Consider the following 14,145-nt stretch of genomic DNA (forward strand, 5'->3'; position numbering starts at 1 on the left):
AGGTGGCAGCATACTATGTATAAAAAATAACACCACAGCCATGGCTGTTCCAGAGAATACTGTTAACATCAAGCAGGAATTCATCTTTGTTATTTTTCTTTGACCCAACTTTGTTTTCTATATCTTTGTGTACTTTAACTATATACGACATTATATATTTTAATGGCTCAAATGCTTGCTTTTAGGTTGTTTTGGGTGGGTAAAGGATTAGTAAATATATGTATGGGTTTTTCTTTTTATAAGGTTGTGACTCTGTATCAAGCACTGTATTGTTTTTCTCATAAAATTTGACTTGTATTTCTTCACAGGCAGCAGAAGATGTCATTTTCATTGGACCTGACACACATGCCATTCAAGCCATGGGTGACAAGATTGAAAGCAAATTATTAGCTAAGAAAGCAAAGGTTAACACAATCCCTGGCTTTGATGGAGTAGTCAAGGTGAGAAACTGTTTTACTGAAATATACATGTCCTTGAGTCAAATATTTTGTCAAAAGTGTAAGATAAAATGCACTTACTGCTTTTATAGAATATATATGTGTAGGTTAAAATAAATCAGTATTGTTGACCCTGGTTTATTTTATTTTTTAAAAATGTTTTATTTTTAAGTAATCTCTACATCTACCATGGGACCCAAACTTAGAACCCCAAGATCAAGAGTCACCTTGCTCTACCAACTGAGTCATCCAGACACTGCTGGATTGTTTTAAATGGCATAAGTTCGGGGTGCCTGGGTGGCTCAGTCGGTTAAGTGTCCGACTTCGGCTCAGGTCATGATCTCGCTGTCCGTGGGTTCGAGCCCCGTGTCGGGCTCTGTGCTGACAGCTCAGAGCCTGCAGCCTGTTTCGGATTCTGTGTCTCCCTCTTTCTCTGACCCTCCCCTGTTCATGCTCTCTCTCTGTCTGTCTCAAAAATAAATAAATGTTAAAAAAAAAAAATGGCATAAGTTAAAAGGAGCAAGAAGCCACTTATGCATTGTATTTCACGATCAATGTTTTTTAAACTGAAGTATTGTTGACACACAGTGTTACATTAGTTTCAGGTGTACAACATAGTGATTCCCCAACTCTATACATTATGCTGTGCTCACTACAGTGTAGTTACCACCTGTCACCATACAATGCTATTACAGTACCATTGACTATATTCCCTGTGCTGTACCTTTTATCTCTGTGACTTATTCTACATGTGGAGACCTGTACTTCCCATACCCCTTCAACCACTTACCCATATCTTAACCCCTTTCTCTTTTGGCCACTATCAGTTTATTCTTTGTGTTTATGGGTATGAATTTATTTTTTGTTTTTTTTCAGATTCCACATATAAATGAAATCATATGGTATATCTTTTTCTCTGATTTATTTCACTTAGCATCATAGGTCTATCCATGTTGTTGCAAATGGCAGGATCTAATTTTTTTTTAAAAGCTGAGTAATACTCCAGTATGTGTATATGTGTGTGTATGTGCATGCACGTCACCTCTTCTTTATCCATTTGCCTATCTACGGACACTTGGGCTGCTTCTATATCTTGGCTATTGTAAATAATGCTACAGTAAACATATATCTTTTTGAATTCATGATTTTGTTTTGTTTGGGTAAATACCCAGTAGTGGAATCACTGTATCATAGGATATTTCACTTCTTTAAATTTTTATTTATTTATTTTGAGAGAGAGAGTGAGCATGAGCAAGGGTGGGGCAGAGGGAGAGAGGGAGGGAGAGAGATTCCCAAGTAGGCTCTGCATTGTCAGTGGGGCTCGAACTCATGAACTGTGAGATCATGACCTGAGCTGAAATCAACAGGTGGACACTTAACTGACTGAGCCACCCAGGCACCCCTCCATTTTTAATATTTTAAGGAACTTCCATATTGTTTTGTAGTGACTACACCAATTTACATTCCCACCAACAGCGCATGAGGGTTCTTTTTCCTTGATGTCCTCTCCAACACCTGTTATTGCTTTTTGAAACTTTTTTTTTAAGTTTACTTATTTATTTTGAGAGAGAGTGCATGTGTGCGCATGAGCTGGGGAGGGGTAGAGAGAGAGTGGGAGAGAGAATCCCAAGCAGGCTCTGTGCTGTCAGCATAGAGCTCAACTTAGGGCTTGCACTCACAAACTAGAAGAGCATGACCTGAGCTGAAATCAAGAATCAGATGCTTTACCGACTGAGCCACTATTTTCTTGTCTTTTTGAGTCTAGCTGTGCTGACAGGTGTGAGGTGATATCTTATTGTGGTTTTGATTTGCATTTCCCTGATCATTAGTGATGTTGGCCATCTTTTCATGTGTCTGTTGGCCATCTGTATTGTTTTTTTTTTTGCTTTTTTTGAAAAGTGCCTATTCAGGTCTTCTGCCCATTTTTAATCAGATTATTTGATTTTTGGTGTTGAGTTGTATAAGTTCTTTATATATTTTGGATATTAACCCCTTATTGGATATGTCATTTGCAGATATCTTCTCCCGTTTAGTCATGAGCAGTATTGGCTTATAATTTAATAGGAAAAATCTTGGTGATTTAAAAATGTTTTCTTAGATCTCTGGATTTCATTTAATGATGATATGTGTTTAATGTTTGAAGGATTATGATGTTCTCTGTGTATCTTTATGTTGAGTTTCTGTCCATATGCATAACACATAAATTATAAATGTGTTTCTGGTAGAAAGTGATACAGCTGTGGATGATCATAGATCCTAAACATAATTCCTCAGTAAGCAGCTTCAGCAGCTGAAGGTTTCTAAGAAATGCAGAAATTGAAGTGAGTGGGTTTGTGTGTGTGTGTATGCATGTGTTTCCCGGGGAAAAGTTACTCTCTGTATATATATAGTTTGTTTTTTTTTTCCTCCCTGATTAGAAGAGTGTCCCTATGTAGGCTTTAATCTGTGATTTGAGTTAATCTATAAAAACTTAAAATTTCAGTGTTAACTATGGTTAGTTTTTGGGCTGGACAATTTTTTATTGTGCAGGAACCTTTCATGTGTTACAGGACAGTTAACAAGCTTGGCCCTTATTAATATCCTCCACTTCTTGCCCGTGTTTACCTTAATCTGTATTCATCCTTTGTTTGTTTGTTTGTTTTGTTTTTTTGTTATAAGGAAGAGGTATTGTTATCCTCAGTAGAGCCAGTTCTTCCTGTCAGGCTCTAGATGTATCCCTTATAGACTTCATGGGCTATAGTTTTTACTGATTATCTTTTCCCTCTTCCATATCTTAAAACTTGTCTTTCAGCAACTTCCTATTGCCCTTGCTGTTAAAAATCCTCAGTCAACAAATGTACTGATCCCAGGCTAACCGGGAAGCAGGTGGTGATAAACACAATACCCATGATCCCTCACCACTGCTTCCAGTTTAGTGGAAAGAAATGTGTTCCTCTGCCTCCTGGAGCACAGTAACCCCCTGCCCCTTCACAGCTGTCACCTTAGTTATCTCTACCCTTTCACAGCCACACATCTTAGAAGAATTGTCCTCACTTGCTTTCATTTCTACACTTTTCACTCAGTCTTTAATCTGCCATAGTTTGGCTTCTTTCCTCATTCCCACTGAACTTTCTCTTGCCAAGGCTACCAGCAACCTCTCCTTTTCACTAAATTCAGTTTATAATTTGGAATCCTGATCTCTCTATCTTTTTGAAGCATTTGAGTCTCTTGATCATTTTCTCCTTCTCAAAATATTCCCTTTTGACACACTACTCATTCTGGTTTTGTTTTTGTATTTTTTAGCGTATTTTGAATGCTTATTCTTAGTTTTCATGCTGATTGTTCTTCCTATGTTTGTTCTGTAAATGTTGGTTTTATTTTGGGTTCTGAGAAGGAAATTTTTTATTACTGTACACACTTGCCCTGGGGCAGTCTTCCATCTGGAACCTGTCTGTATCTGTGCTAGCTCTCTCTGGAACTTCAGAACTACATTTGCAGGTGCTTCTGAAACAGTTCTGCTCGATGCCTCTGAGGTACCTTGATAGTAACAGGTTGAAAGCTCAGCTCAGAATTTTCTTTCTAACCAGTGATTGGCAAGCTATGGCTCTGGCACACCTGATTATAAATAAAGTGTTATTGGAACACAGCCGTGCTCATTCCTTTACATATTGCCAATGGCTGCTTTTTCACTATAATGACTGAGTTCAGTAATTGTGACAGACTATGTCACCCGCCAAATCTGAAATATTTACTGCCTAGCCCATTCTGAAAATGTTTGCAGACTCTTGCTGTAAACTTCTTAACCTGATTCTTTTATGCCTGGGAAAGTGGTGGTAGTTTCCACATCTTTCCTCAAGCTAGACATGTAGAGTCATTCTTGATAAATACAACTACAGAGAATTCATCTATCGATCTTTCTGATCCATTTACTTCTTTCTTTGCTCATGCTAACCCCAAGTTCCAGTTACCATCATCTAATCTGGATTACTTTGTCAACATTCTAATTCGTCTCTTTGTAGCCAGTCTTGGTCCCATCTAATAAATTTTCAACACTGGGGGCTTGAGAGACCTTGCAGAAATCCAAATTCAGCTATATGTTGAAAACTTGTGACTGTGTTTAAAAACTTGTGAATGGCTACTCATTTAAATCCTTTTAATAGCTGGCCTTGGTTTCTCTCTTCAGACTGATAGCGTGCCAGTTCACCCTTTACATTGTGTAGACTAGCCATGTAAGACACCTTTCTGGTTCTTGAAACTTCTCTGCTAAATTCTGTCGTGTGTGTTGATTCTGCTTCTGTCTTCATTCTTGATGGTCTCCACATTGTTTAGGTGTTGGCTTACACATACATTCCTCACAAAGACACCCCTTGACTGTCTAGATTAGATTAAGGCCCCTGCTATCTTTTCTTAGTACCCCACACTTCTCCCATCACATTTTATTTTATTTACTTCAAAACATTCATGTATTTATTGATTTTGTGAGAGAGCACACACGTATGTGTGCATGAGTAGGGGAAGGGAGGAGAGAGAGATAGAGAAGGAGGGAGAGAATCCCAAGCAGGCTCTACATTGTCAGTGGAATGCGGGGTTTGATGTCATGAACTCTGAGATCGTGACCTGAGCTGAAACCAAGAGTCGGATGCTTAACTGGCTGAGTCACCCAGGTGCCCCTGCCCGTCACATTTTAAATCATGCATTCATTCATCTACTAAGTATTTAAGTGCACGCTGTTTGTCTAGCATTATTTGAAGTGCTATGGATATTGTCATGAACAACAGCAATAAAAAACTTCTGCCCTCATGGAGGTTATACTATAGAAGAAGTAGACAGACAATAAACAAATAATAAACAGTACATGCTATGGTGAAACATAAGACAGGGAATGAGAAGAGGAAATGCTGGGGAGTGGGTGAATCTATTGACAATTTTAAATCGCTTCAGCAAGCCATCTAAAGAGGTGACAGGGCAAGTCATGTGGCTAGCAGCAGGAAGAGCAGAGCATACTAGGCAGAAAGAAGAAAAAACATATAGGTATTGAGGTTGAAAGGTACTTGATGTTGAACAAACAGCAAGGAGTCATGTGGCTTCTGTGATCAAGGGAGAGAGAAGTCAGAGACGAGGTAATTGAAGTAAGGTATAGTGGGGAGTGCAGATTTTATGGGCCTTTTTGCCCATTTTAATGATGGGCTAAATGCCTACAGCCCGCACTGGATTGTAAACTCTTTGCTGAAAGGGATTGTATTCTTTTTATTACTGCATCACTTATAAGTGGTACCTGGTACACAGTCGGTGCTCACTAAATACTTGTTGGATGAATACTTTTCTAAGAGATAGATTTTTACACGTATAACCACTGTATACACTTTATTTGTCCTTTAGTACATATTTATTAGACACACCATAAAGGAAAATGTAATGAAAAACCAAGAGAAAAAGTAAAGTAGACAATAGATATAGATCCACGTATGCTGCAGATACTGGAATTAGGGATAAGAACTATAAAATAAATGTGATTGGTATGTTAAAAAAAAATTGAAGAAAATGTGGAGAAAAATAGATTAACATGTAAAGATTTTCACCAGGGAATTTGAATCTCTAATAGAATTAAATGGAAATTACATAACTACAAATATATGGAAATAAGGACTTTAGATAGGTTTAATAATAAACTAAGAATATAGGACCCATGTGTAGCATATATCTGTATTTCATTCCTTTTTATGGCTGAATAATATTTCATAGTAGGACTAAATCACTTAAAAAAAAACCTATTCATTAATTGATGGATGTCTGAGTTGTTTCCATCTTTTGGTGACTGTGAATAGTATTAGTACAAACATTTGTATGCAAATATTTATTTGAATATCTGTTTTGAGTTCTTTGAGGTATTCACCCAGAAGTGGAATTGCAGGATCATACGGTAATTCCATGTTTACCTTTTTGAGGAACTGCAGGGCATCCAAGCCTTTGTGTAACCCTTTCCTCTTCCATTTGGGTAAAACCTGTGATTTGCTTCTCTGTTAGAATATGGCAAAGGGTGGGGCGCCTGGGTGGCGCAGTCGGTTAAGCGTCCGACTTCAGCCAGGTCACGATCTCGCGGTCCGTGAGTTCGAGCCCCGCGTCAGGCCCTGGGCTGATGGCTCGGAGCCTGGAGCCTGTTTCCGATTCTGTGTCTCCCTCTCTCTCTGCCCCTCCCCCGTTCATGCTCTGTCTCTCTCTGTCCCAAAAATAAATAAAAAACGTTGAAAAAAAAATTTAAAAGAATATGGCAAAGGGTGATAGTATGTCACTCGCTGAATTAGGTTATGTTATAGGGCAAAAGGGATGGGATATCACCGCATTCAGTTGCATTATGGGGCAAAGTAGTTGGGTATTACTGCTGTGATTATGTTCCATCTTAGTGGACTAGCGAACAGATTGTAGTTTTTGGCTTGAAGAAGTAAGCTGCCATATTGAGGACGTGCATGTGGCAGTAAACTATGGGCAACTTCTAAGGATCTGAGTGAGGGCGATCTCTATCTGAAAGCCAACAAAAAGGTGGGGTGCTGAGTCATACAGCCACAAGGAAATAAATTCTGCCAATCCCCTGAATGAGTTTGGATTTGTCCCCAGTTGAACCTCTAAATGAAAATATAATATAGCCACACCTTGACTGCAGACTTAAAAAACTCTGAGCAGAGTATTGACAAGTGTTTTCTTTACTAGGCTGTCTTGAGTAGGGTTTTAGTTTTTCTTTAGTCCTTCTTTACATTCTTGTTTGAGTGACTTGTGCAAGTTCAGGTAGTGGTTTAGGTGGCTTATTATGCACTGTGATCTATTTAGACCCAATACTTCTATTGGTATAATCGCAGTTTGTTTTCTAACAAGAAATCTGGCCTTCTTGAAATCTTCAATTTGGACTTAATGAGAGTCCAAACTAATTCTGTCTTGAGGGTGAGTAGCAGAGTCCTTAGGAGTTGACATATGTGGTCATTAGGAGAGCATATGATCTGGAAATTCTGCTTGTATTGTATATGCTTTCTTATGAAATTAGTGAATGTAGTGTCTTGTAGGGAGAAGGAATGTTCCTTGAACCAAGGTCCCACGGTGACCGCTATGGGTTGGGACATGGTAAATTGAAGGTTATTAGAGATACTCATGATCTGAGTACTTTGTTGACTCTGAGAACAAGCTTGTGTGACAGTGGCTGGGCTTAAAGTTATGGTGTATTACTTGTATCACTAATAACTAGTTAGTGAAATTTCTCGTAAGTTGAGGGGTAAAATGGGAAATAGGTACTTAATTTGCTGTTCAACATTGTCTATTATATATTTTTTTTCTTCATTTTCTTGGCTAATATAGAACAATGGTTTATTCATTGTCACTTCTGTTTACAATACTGCAGGTGTCTTTATCAAAAGATTGCTTTAATTTCTGGAGTGGGAACATCTAGTTTTATCTGTAAGTCCATCAGTTTATTCTGGGTCGTATTCTGCTTTTGTTTTCAAGCTCTTTCAAAATGTATAGTATGTCATTAAAGATCAGACTATATGACTGTATACCTCCAGTTTTTGCTTGTTTATAAAATTTTCAGTTTCTGGCTTAAGGCTACTCACAACAAATGAGGAGGGAAATGGATGACAACTGCTTCAGGGTCTACTCCTGAATGCTATCTAAAGGTACTGAAGAGTTCTCTCTGAAGAGCCCAATAAACGTATCCTTTCTTTGCTAGCACAACTGGATTAGAGTCCAACCTGTTTCCATAGGAAAGATTTCGGTAGTGGCTTCCCAAGCACCTTTCCCATCATTTCCAGTTCGAAACTCCAGTATCGAAACCTCTCTGGTTTCCTGTGCAATTAGGAGTCTGAAGTCACTCTCAGGTCTTTCCATTTTTCCCTTTCCTCTAATAGTTTATAATCTGAGGTTCTTAGAAGCAATATGAACCAACTGATACAAATATGAGGGCCCTAGATTATTTATACATTCCTCAATTTCTTTGTAAATATCTGTCTAATCTGTGTAAGCTTTGGAAAGTCTTTAATACTACTTAGTTCAGGAGAGACCAAAGTTTTAATGTAGCCCTCAAGGCTGGCCCTGTTCTGACAGTAGCTTAATTTTATTTATAAATTTTTTAATGTTTTTTATTTTTGAAAAGGGGAGAGGCAGAGAGAGTATGGAGAGAGAGGATCTGAAGCAGGCTCTGTGTTGACAGCAGGGAGCCTGATGTGGGGCTCAAACTCATGAATTGTGAGATCATGCCCTGAGCCAAATTCGGACACTCAATCGACTGAGCCATCCAGGCACCCCGACAGTATCTTAATTTTAAAAGGTAATGTTGCTTTGAGGGTTTCTGGCCAACTAGAAGAATAAGGGAGCAGGTCAGTGGAAGAAAGAGCAGGGCAGGGGCAAATGGAGGAAAACAGGACGGAGGAAAAGGAATAGCAGGATGAAGACCAGGAGGTTTGAGAGAGATGTAAGTTTTTCACATTTTTCACTTGACTTTTCCTGTGCTTTTCCTCTTCCCTGTGAGCTTTGTCTTCCTTGTGAATTTGTAAGGAAACAAATGTGGAATCTGAATTCCTTTTGGAGGTTTCCTCATTGTATTAAAAAAAATAGCAGAACACTATGTGTTTGAGATTTTGAGTCTTCCCCTCACCTCACAGGTGACTCTCAAACCATATCAAAAGGTTACAAAAGAGGGTGCCTGTGTGGCTTAGTTTGTTAAGTGCCTGACTCTTGATTTTGGCTCAGGTCATGCTCTCATGGTTTGTGGGTTCGAGCCCTGTGTTGGGCTCTGTGCTGACAGCATGGAGCCTGCTTGGGATTCTGTCTGCTGTTTCCCTCTGCATGCACTCTCTCTCAAAAATAAATAAATTAAACTTAAGGGTTACAAAATAGTCTACTATAATTCTGAATTATCCTAGGTGAGAGTATGCTATTTAGAAGGATAAGAACGTAAATATAACTTCTGAATTTCGTACCTTTAAGGAGAAGTCTGCCTCACAGCATAGACTTGGCCTGTGATGAACCCATGTGAACCTCATAATAGCATATCTTGAGCTCCCAACCTAATGGTTGGCTATCTCTGATTGTAGACCTGATAATATGCAGTGCTGTGGTGGTTTAAGATTTGAAGGGGAGATCTCTCCCATGGACAAAACAAGGTAGAGAAGATTGTCAAGGTTTTATTATAGGTTTCAAAGCAAATTTTATCCTATTTAGATACCAATGTGATGAAACCATCTGAATATATTGGCTTCTGGAGCTAGTACAATGATGAATTTATAGGTCCTATACTTGTCTTCTTCCATATGAACTCTTTCTATGGACTTAGAACAAGATATGCTGAGGATATTTTATTACTAATAAGGAAAGTTTTGTTAATAAAAAGGAGGGCTTCTTCCAATAATAAACATTTCAAATCTAATCATGATATCAACAGATTCCTGGTTTCTGAGGTTCCTGAAAAGGAAATTGGGACTCTCCCCAAAGTGAGATTTTTCTCACCATTGTTTTTGGGGACACCCCTGGGTGGGGGGCTCAGCAGGCATCCGAAGATCACTACAGTTTTGGAATCTAGGGTCTTGAACAGAACTTAGTGGAACTTCTAAGATTGCCTCAAAGTGATGGTATCTTTAACTGTAGTAGGTAATAAAGTTGGTTTTGCTTGTGCATCCTAGTCTTTTCAGAGAGGCTGCATTTGACAACCTGAATTTGAATTTGCAACCTCTGTTAATTTGGAAAATAGGGAAAAGTAGCAAGTAGAAGAAAAAAAACCCCATTTATCTTTTCAGTTTTGTCTTCTTGTATGCTTTAGGTGATTTTTAAGATCCAATCATACTCTTAAATAATGTCAGATTCTTCCTACTGTGTTAACTTTATGGTACACAGTTCTTGGCACCTATGGTCTGAATTAGTTAAGCCACAAATGAACCTGCAGGTTATAGTTTTCTGATAAGCATTTGAAAATAATTTTGGCTGATAAATTTTTATGCTGGTATTATTTCTAGTTTGCTTTTAATTATTTGATATGAGAAGCTGTACTTATTTTTTAAGTTTGGTTATTAATTTAGATTTCTTGTGTAGTGACTCTGTATTCATTTGGAACTACACTACTTTTCACATTTTATAGTTTAGACTTGTTGGGTAAAAGATTACTTTTAAGGGTATCTATGCAGATGGAGGTTCGCTTATACAAATAAACAGTGTAAATTTTTGGAGTATCTTGTGGTTTTAGCAATTGCATTAGCAGTACTTTACCATTGAAAGAATGTATGTGTTAATTATAGATAATTGTGTTTTTTAAAATCCATATGTTTTTCTTTTTTTTTTCTTTTCTTTGTTTTTTCTGTCTCTCTCTCTTTTTTTTACTTAGCTTCTGGTATCTTTAAAGATAAATTTCTTTTTTTCCTTGGCAATTGTATTATATTCTACTTTTTTCCCCCAAGTAATTTTCACATCTAACTTGAGTAAATTAATGTGATTTCAATTCATTATATTTCTTTTTAAAACTTTTGTTCCTTTCCCATTTGAATGTTTATACTGTTGTATGGAGGGTATAGAGGGATGGTTTACTACATTCTTTTAAAATCTTAACACAATTTTTAAAAAAAATGTTTATTTTTTTATTTTTTAGAAAGAGAATATGTATGCACATGGGGGTAGGGCGGGGGGGTGGGGCAGAGGAACCAAAGTGGCCTTTAACAAGTTCTGTTCTATTCAACATCTTACTAACGTGACCTCAGGAACTTGAGAGCAGTGAAAAGTGTGTATTTCAAGCTAGAGAAGACAGGGTTTGGAACCCCAGCCCACTTGTTTAGCAAAGAATAACAACTGCACACCATGATTTCAAAGAGCTTCAAGTACCCTTAGGAGGCTGTAGACAGGCAACATAATACATTTTAATAATTCAGAGCTCAGATGCAGGGGACCCACGTAGGAGGGGCACCAAACCTAGTTTGAGGGCATCCTGGCAGATCTACCAATGATTTCTAAAGTTTGAGCAGTAGTGAGTTAGCTAAAGAGTGAGGGTGGTGATGGAGACACAGCTCCAGTTCAGTGAGAACATCTTATCGTGAAAGCTTAGCGCTCCGAGACGGTTGGAGCTTTAGAAAACTGCAGGTCTGCAGTGTATGGGTCTGTAGTAAGAGCAAGCTGGAGAGAAAACGAGGATCCAGGTATATGTGGCCTTGACTGCTATGTTCCTGGTTTTGGAGGTTAGCCTTAGAGCTTTGGGAGCCTCTGAATGGTTTGATGTAGAAAAGTTAACATGATAGAATTCTAGAATTGGAAAACTTACTTTTGTTTGTGATGTGGAAAAAGGATTGAAGCAGTACAAAACTTGAAGTTGGCCAGTGAATTAAAAGTGCTTTTCCTCAGTAAGAAGTGATAGGGGCCTAAAATAAAGTATTAGGATGGAGCAGAGTGGCTGGTGTGGAGTGCCTGGTGGAAGCTGAATTTATAGCTTACATGATCTGGTACACGTCAGGAGTGGGGCAGAGGGAGGAACCACCATTGATGAAATTGCTGCATTTGCTTGTGAATACCTATCAGCATTCCAATTTGGGGGTAAATTCATTAAACTTCTCTGAATTCTTATTGCCCTTTAAGAGAGAATAGTAGGATTATTACATCTCAGAGCAGAGTGTGGTAATTTGAGGTTTGTGGATTATGCAGTGTAGGTTTAAAGTAGTCATTGTTTTTGTCACCCAGTTAGCCAGATTTTACAAACTGCACCCTTGCTTTAGCAGAAAGAGCCAAATAACAACAAAAACTAGCATGAAGGGAATCATTTAAAAAACCAAAAAACCAAAAAATTGAAAAGCTGTGTCCTATAATTACAAAGTACAGTATAGATATCAGTATCCTTTTCTCCTGCTAAACCAAGAAGAACTCTCTTGATGATGCCTCAAAGGCTCTATATTTTTTAAAAAAGATTCAATTATGTTTGCTATGCTGACAGTAATAATAGAAATGTGTACTAAAGTTTAGAAAGATTTGAAAGTATATTAGTCTATAGACTACGTGTAGTCTGTAGACAACATAGTCGTCTGCTTGACTCGGAGTTGTCTGGAAAACACAGTCAGCTGGAAACTATTTTCCTGAACCCAAGACTGCTGAAAGTGTAGCTCTGCTTTATACACAAATGCAGAATAGTTTGAGGATGCTTTTTGTGTACAGATACGCTTTTACCCATATTATATTGAAGCAATGATTTCCTACCCCCCCAAACAGTTGCTGATTTGTTGTAGAACCAGCCAAGGAAAGTAAACTGTAAGTAGCTTCTTATGTGAATTAGTAGCAGGACTGGCAGCCATTGAGTGTAGAGTTTGGGGTTGAGTGGGTAGGCTATATGTATGTAGCAGGGAGATGTATGGTCTGAATCATTGTAGAAGTAAATAGGGTGTTAGTGTTGTTTTTTAGCACGCAAAACATAGCATCAGTGATAACGAATTGAATTTGCCTTTGTTATAGTTTTTGCTTCCCTTCCCTGCCCTTCTTCCCTTGCTCATTGGCAATAGTGAGTATACAGATCATCTGATCCTGTGGAGTGTTCTAGGGATGCAGGCGCACGTTTTTTGTGGTATTGTAATACCAATAATAGTTCTGTGTTGTACGGGTTCAGAGGCTGCATGATGACCACAAGATATACCAACCAAAGACAGGCAGGGAAGAAACAAACTTGGGACTCTTGGGTGGCAGACTGCCATTGCTAAGCATACTGTGTGCCACATATTGTTCCGTTGTACTTTAGCCTTAGCTAATTTCATCTTCTCAATGATCCTATGAAATAGGTATTGTTACTATCTCCATCTTAGAGATGAGGAGACCCAATTCCAGGGAGACACCCTGGGAGGTAACTGGTTTGCTGTCAGAGAGCCAGTGTTGGAGCCCATGCCTTCTGGCTCCAGCACCTGTGTTCTTAGCCATTGGACTTTGGATGCCCCCAGGTGGGTATCATGGAGTATTAAGAAACAGGTTTGTAGAAGAACCACCCAATTTTTATTAACTCCTTTGGACATTTTTTTTTTTTTTTTTTTTTTTTTTTAGTGTTTATTATTGAGTGACAGAGACAGAGCATGAACAGGGGAGGCTCTGAGCTGTCAGCACAGAGCCCGACATGGGGCTTGAACTCACAAATTGCCAGATCATGACCCGAGCCGAAGTCGGATGCTCAACCTACTGAACCACCCAGGCACCCCAACTCCTTTGGACATTTTTGTGATCTGCTTATTTAGATATAGCAACATCATCCACTCCTCCCATCGTATTCTTTTGGAAAACATAATTTTTGACTGTTTTGTTCTTCGGTTAGATGATAGAGCTCATTTAATGTAAATTATGCTCAAAGAGAGGAGTAAAAGAAATAGTTACTGGTTCTGGTGGTGTCTTTACTCTTTCTGCATTTCTGGGACTGCTGTTTTGGAATTACACAGCTTAATGTTTACCTCATCAGTGTCCCAAGTGCTCAGTAACTTCAGAACCTGAGTGTGGCTTCCTTCAAACTGGGTTTATAGGCTGGGATTAGAGAAAGAACCACAGGGATCATAATCATTTAGGAGAATAGAATCAAATGATATTGTTAGACCATTCCTTTGTCCTTCTTCCTGATTTGAAGCCATCAGGAATATTATTGCTAATGATTTGTTTCATTTAGTTTTATACTTTCTGTGTTTTCTCAATTGTATTAACTTTTGATATAAAAACAGAAATATTCTAAGTTCTTAAAATTGTATAAGGGCATTAATAG

General features: G+C 38.3%; 1 protein-coding gene across 5 annotated transcripts in view; it reads left to right on the forward strand.

The window, feature by feature from the left end:
• PCCA (propionyl-CoA carboxylase subunit alpha) overlaps positions 1 to 14,145 on the forward strand; it is a 483,211-nt gene that overhangs the window by 177,945 nt on the left and 291,121 nt on the right. For all 5 annotated transcript variants that reach the window (XM_049647162.1, XM_049647163.1, XM_049647160.1 and 2 more), the window contains one exon: positions 309 to 440. In XM_049647162.1, the coding sequence (XP_049503119.1) occupies positions 309 to 440 (132 nt within the window). The remainder of the gene's footprint in view (positions 1 to 308; positions 441 to 14,145) is intronic.

This window comes from Panthera uncia (assembly GCF_023721935.1).
Source record: "Panthera uncia isolate 11264 chromosome A1 unlocalized genomic scaffold, Puncia_PCG_1.0 HiC_scaffold_16, whole genome shotgun sequence".
Taxonomy (NCBI): Eukaryota; Metazoa; Chordata; class Mammalia; order Carnivora; family Felidae; genus Panthera; species Panthera uncia.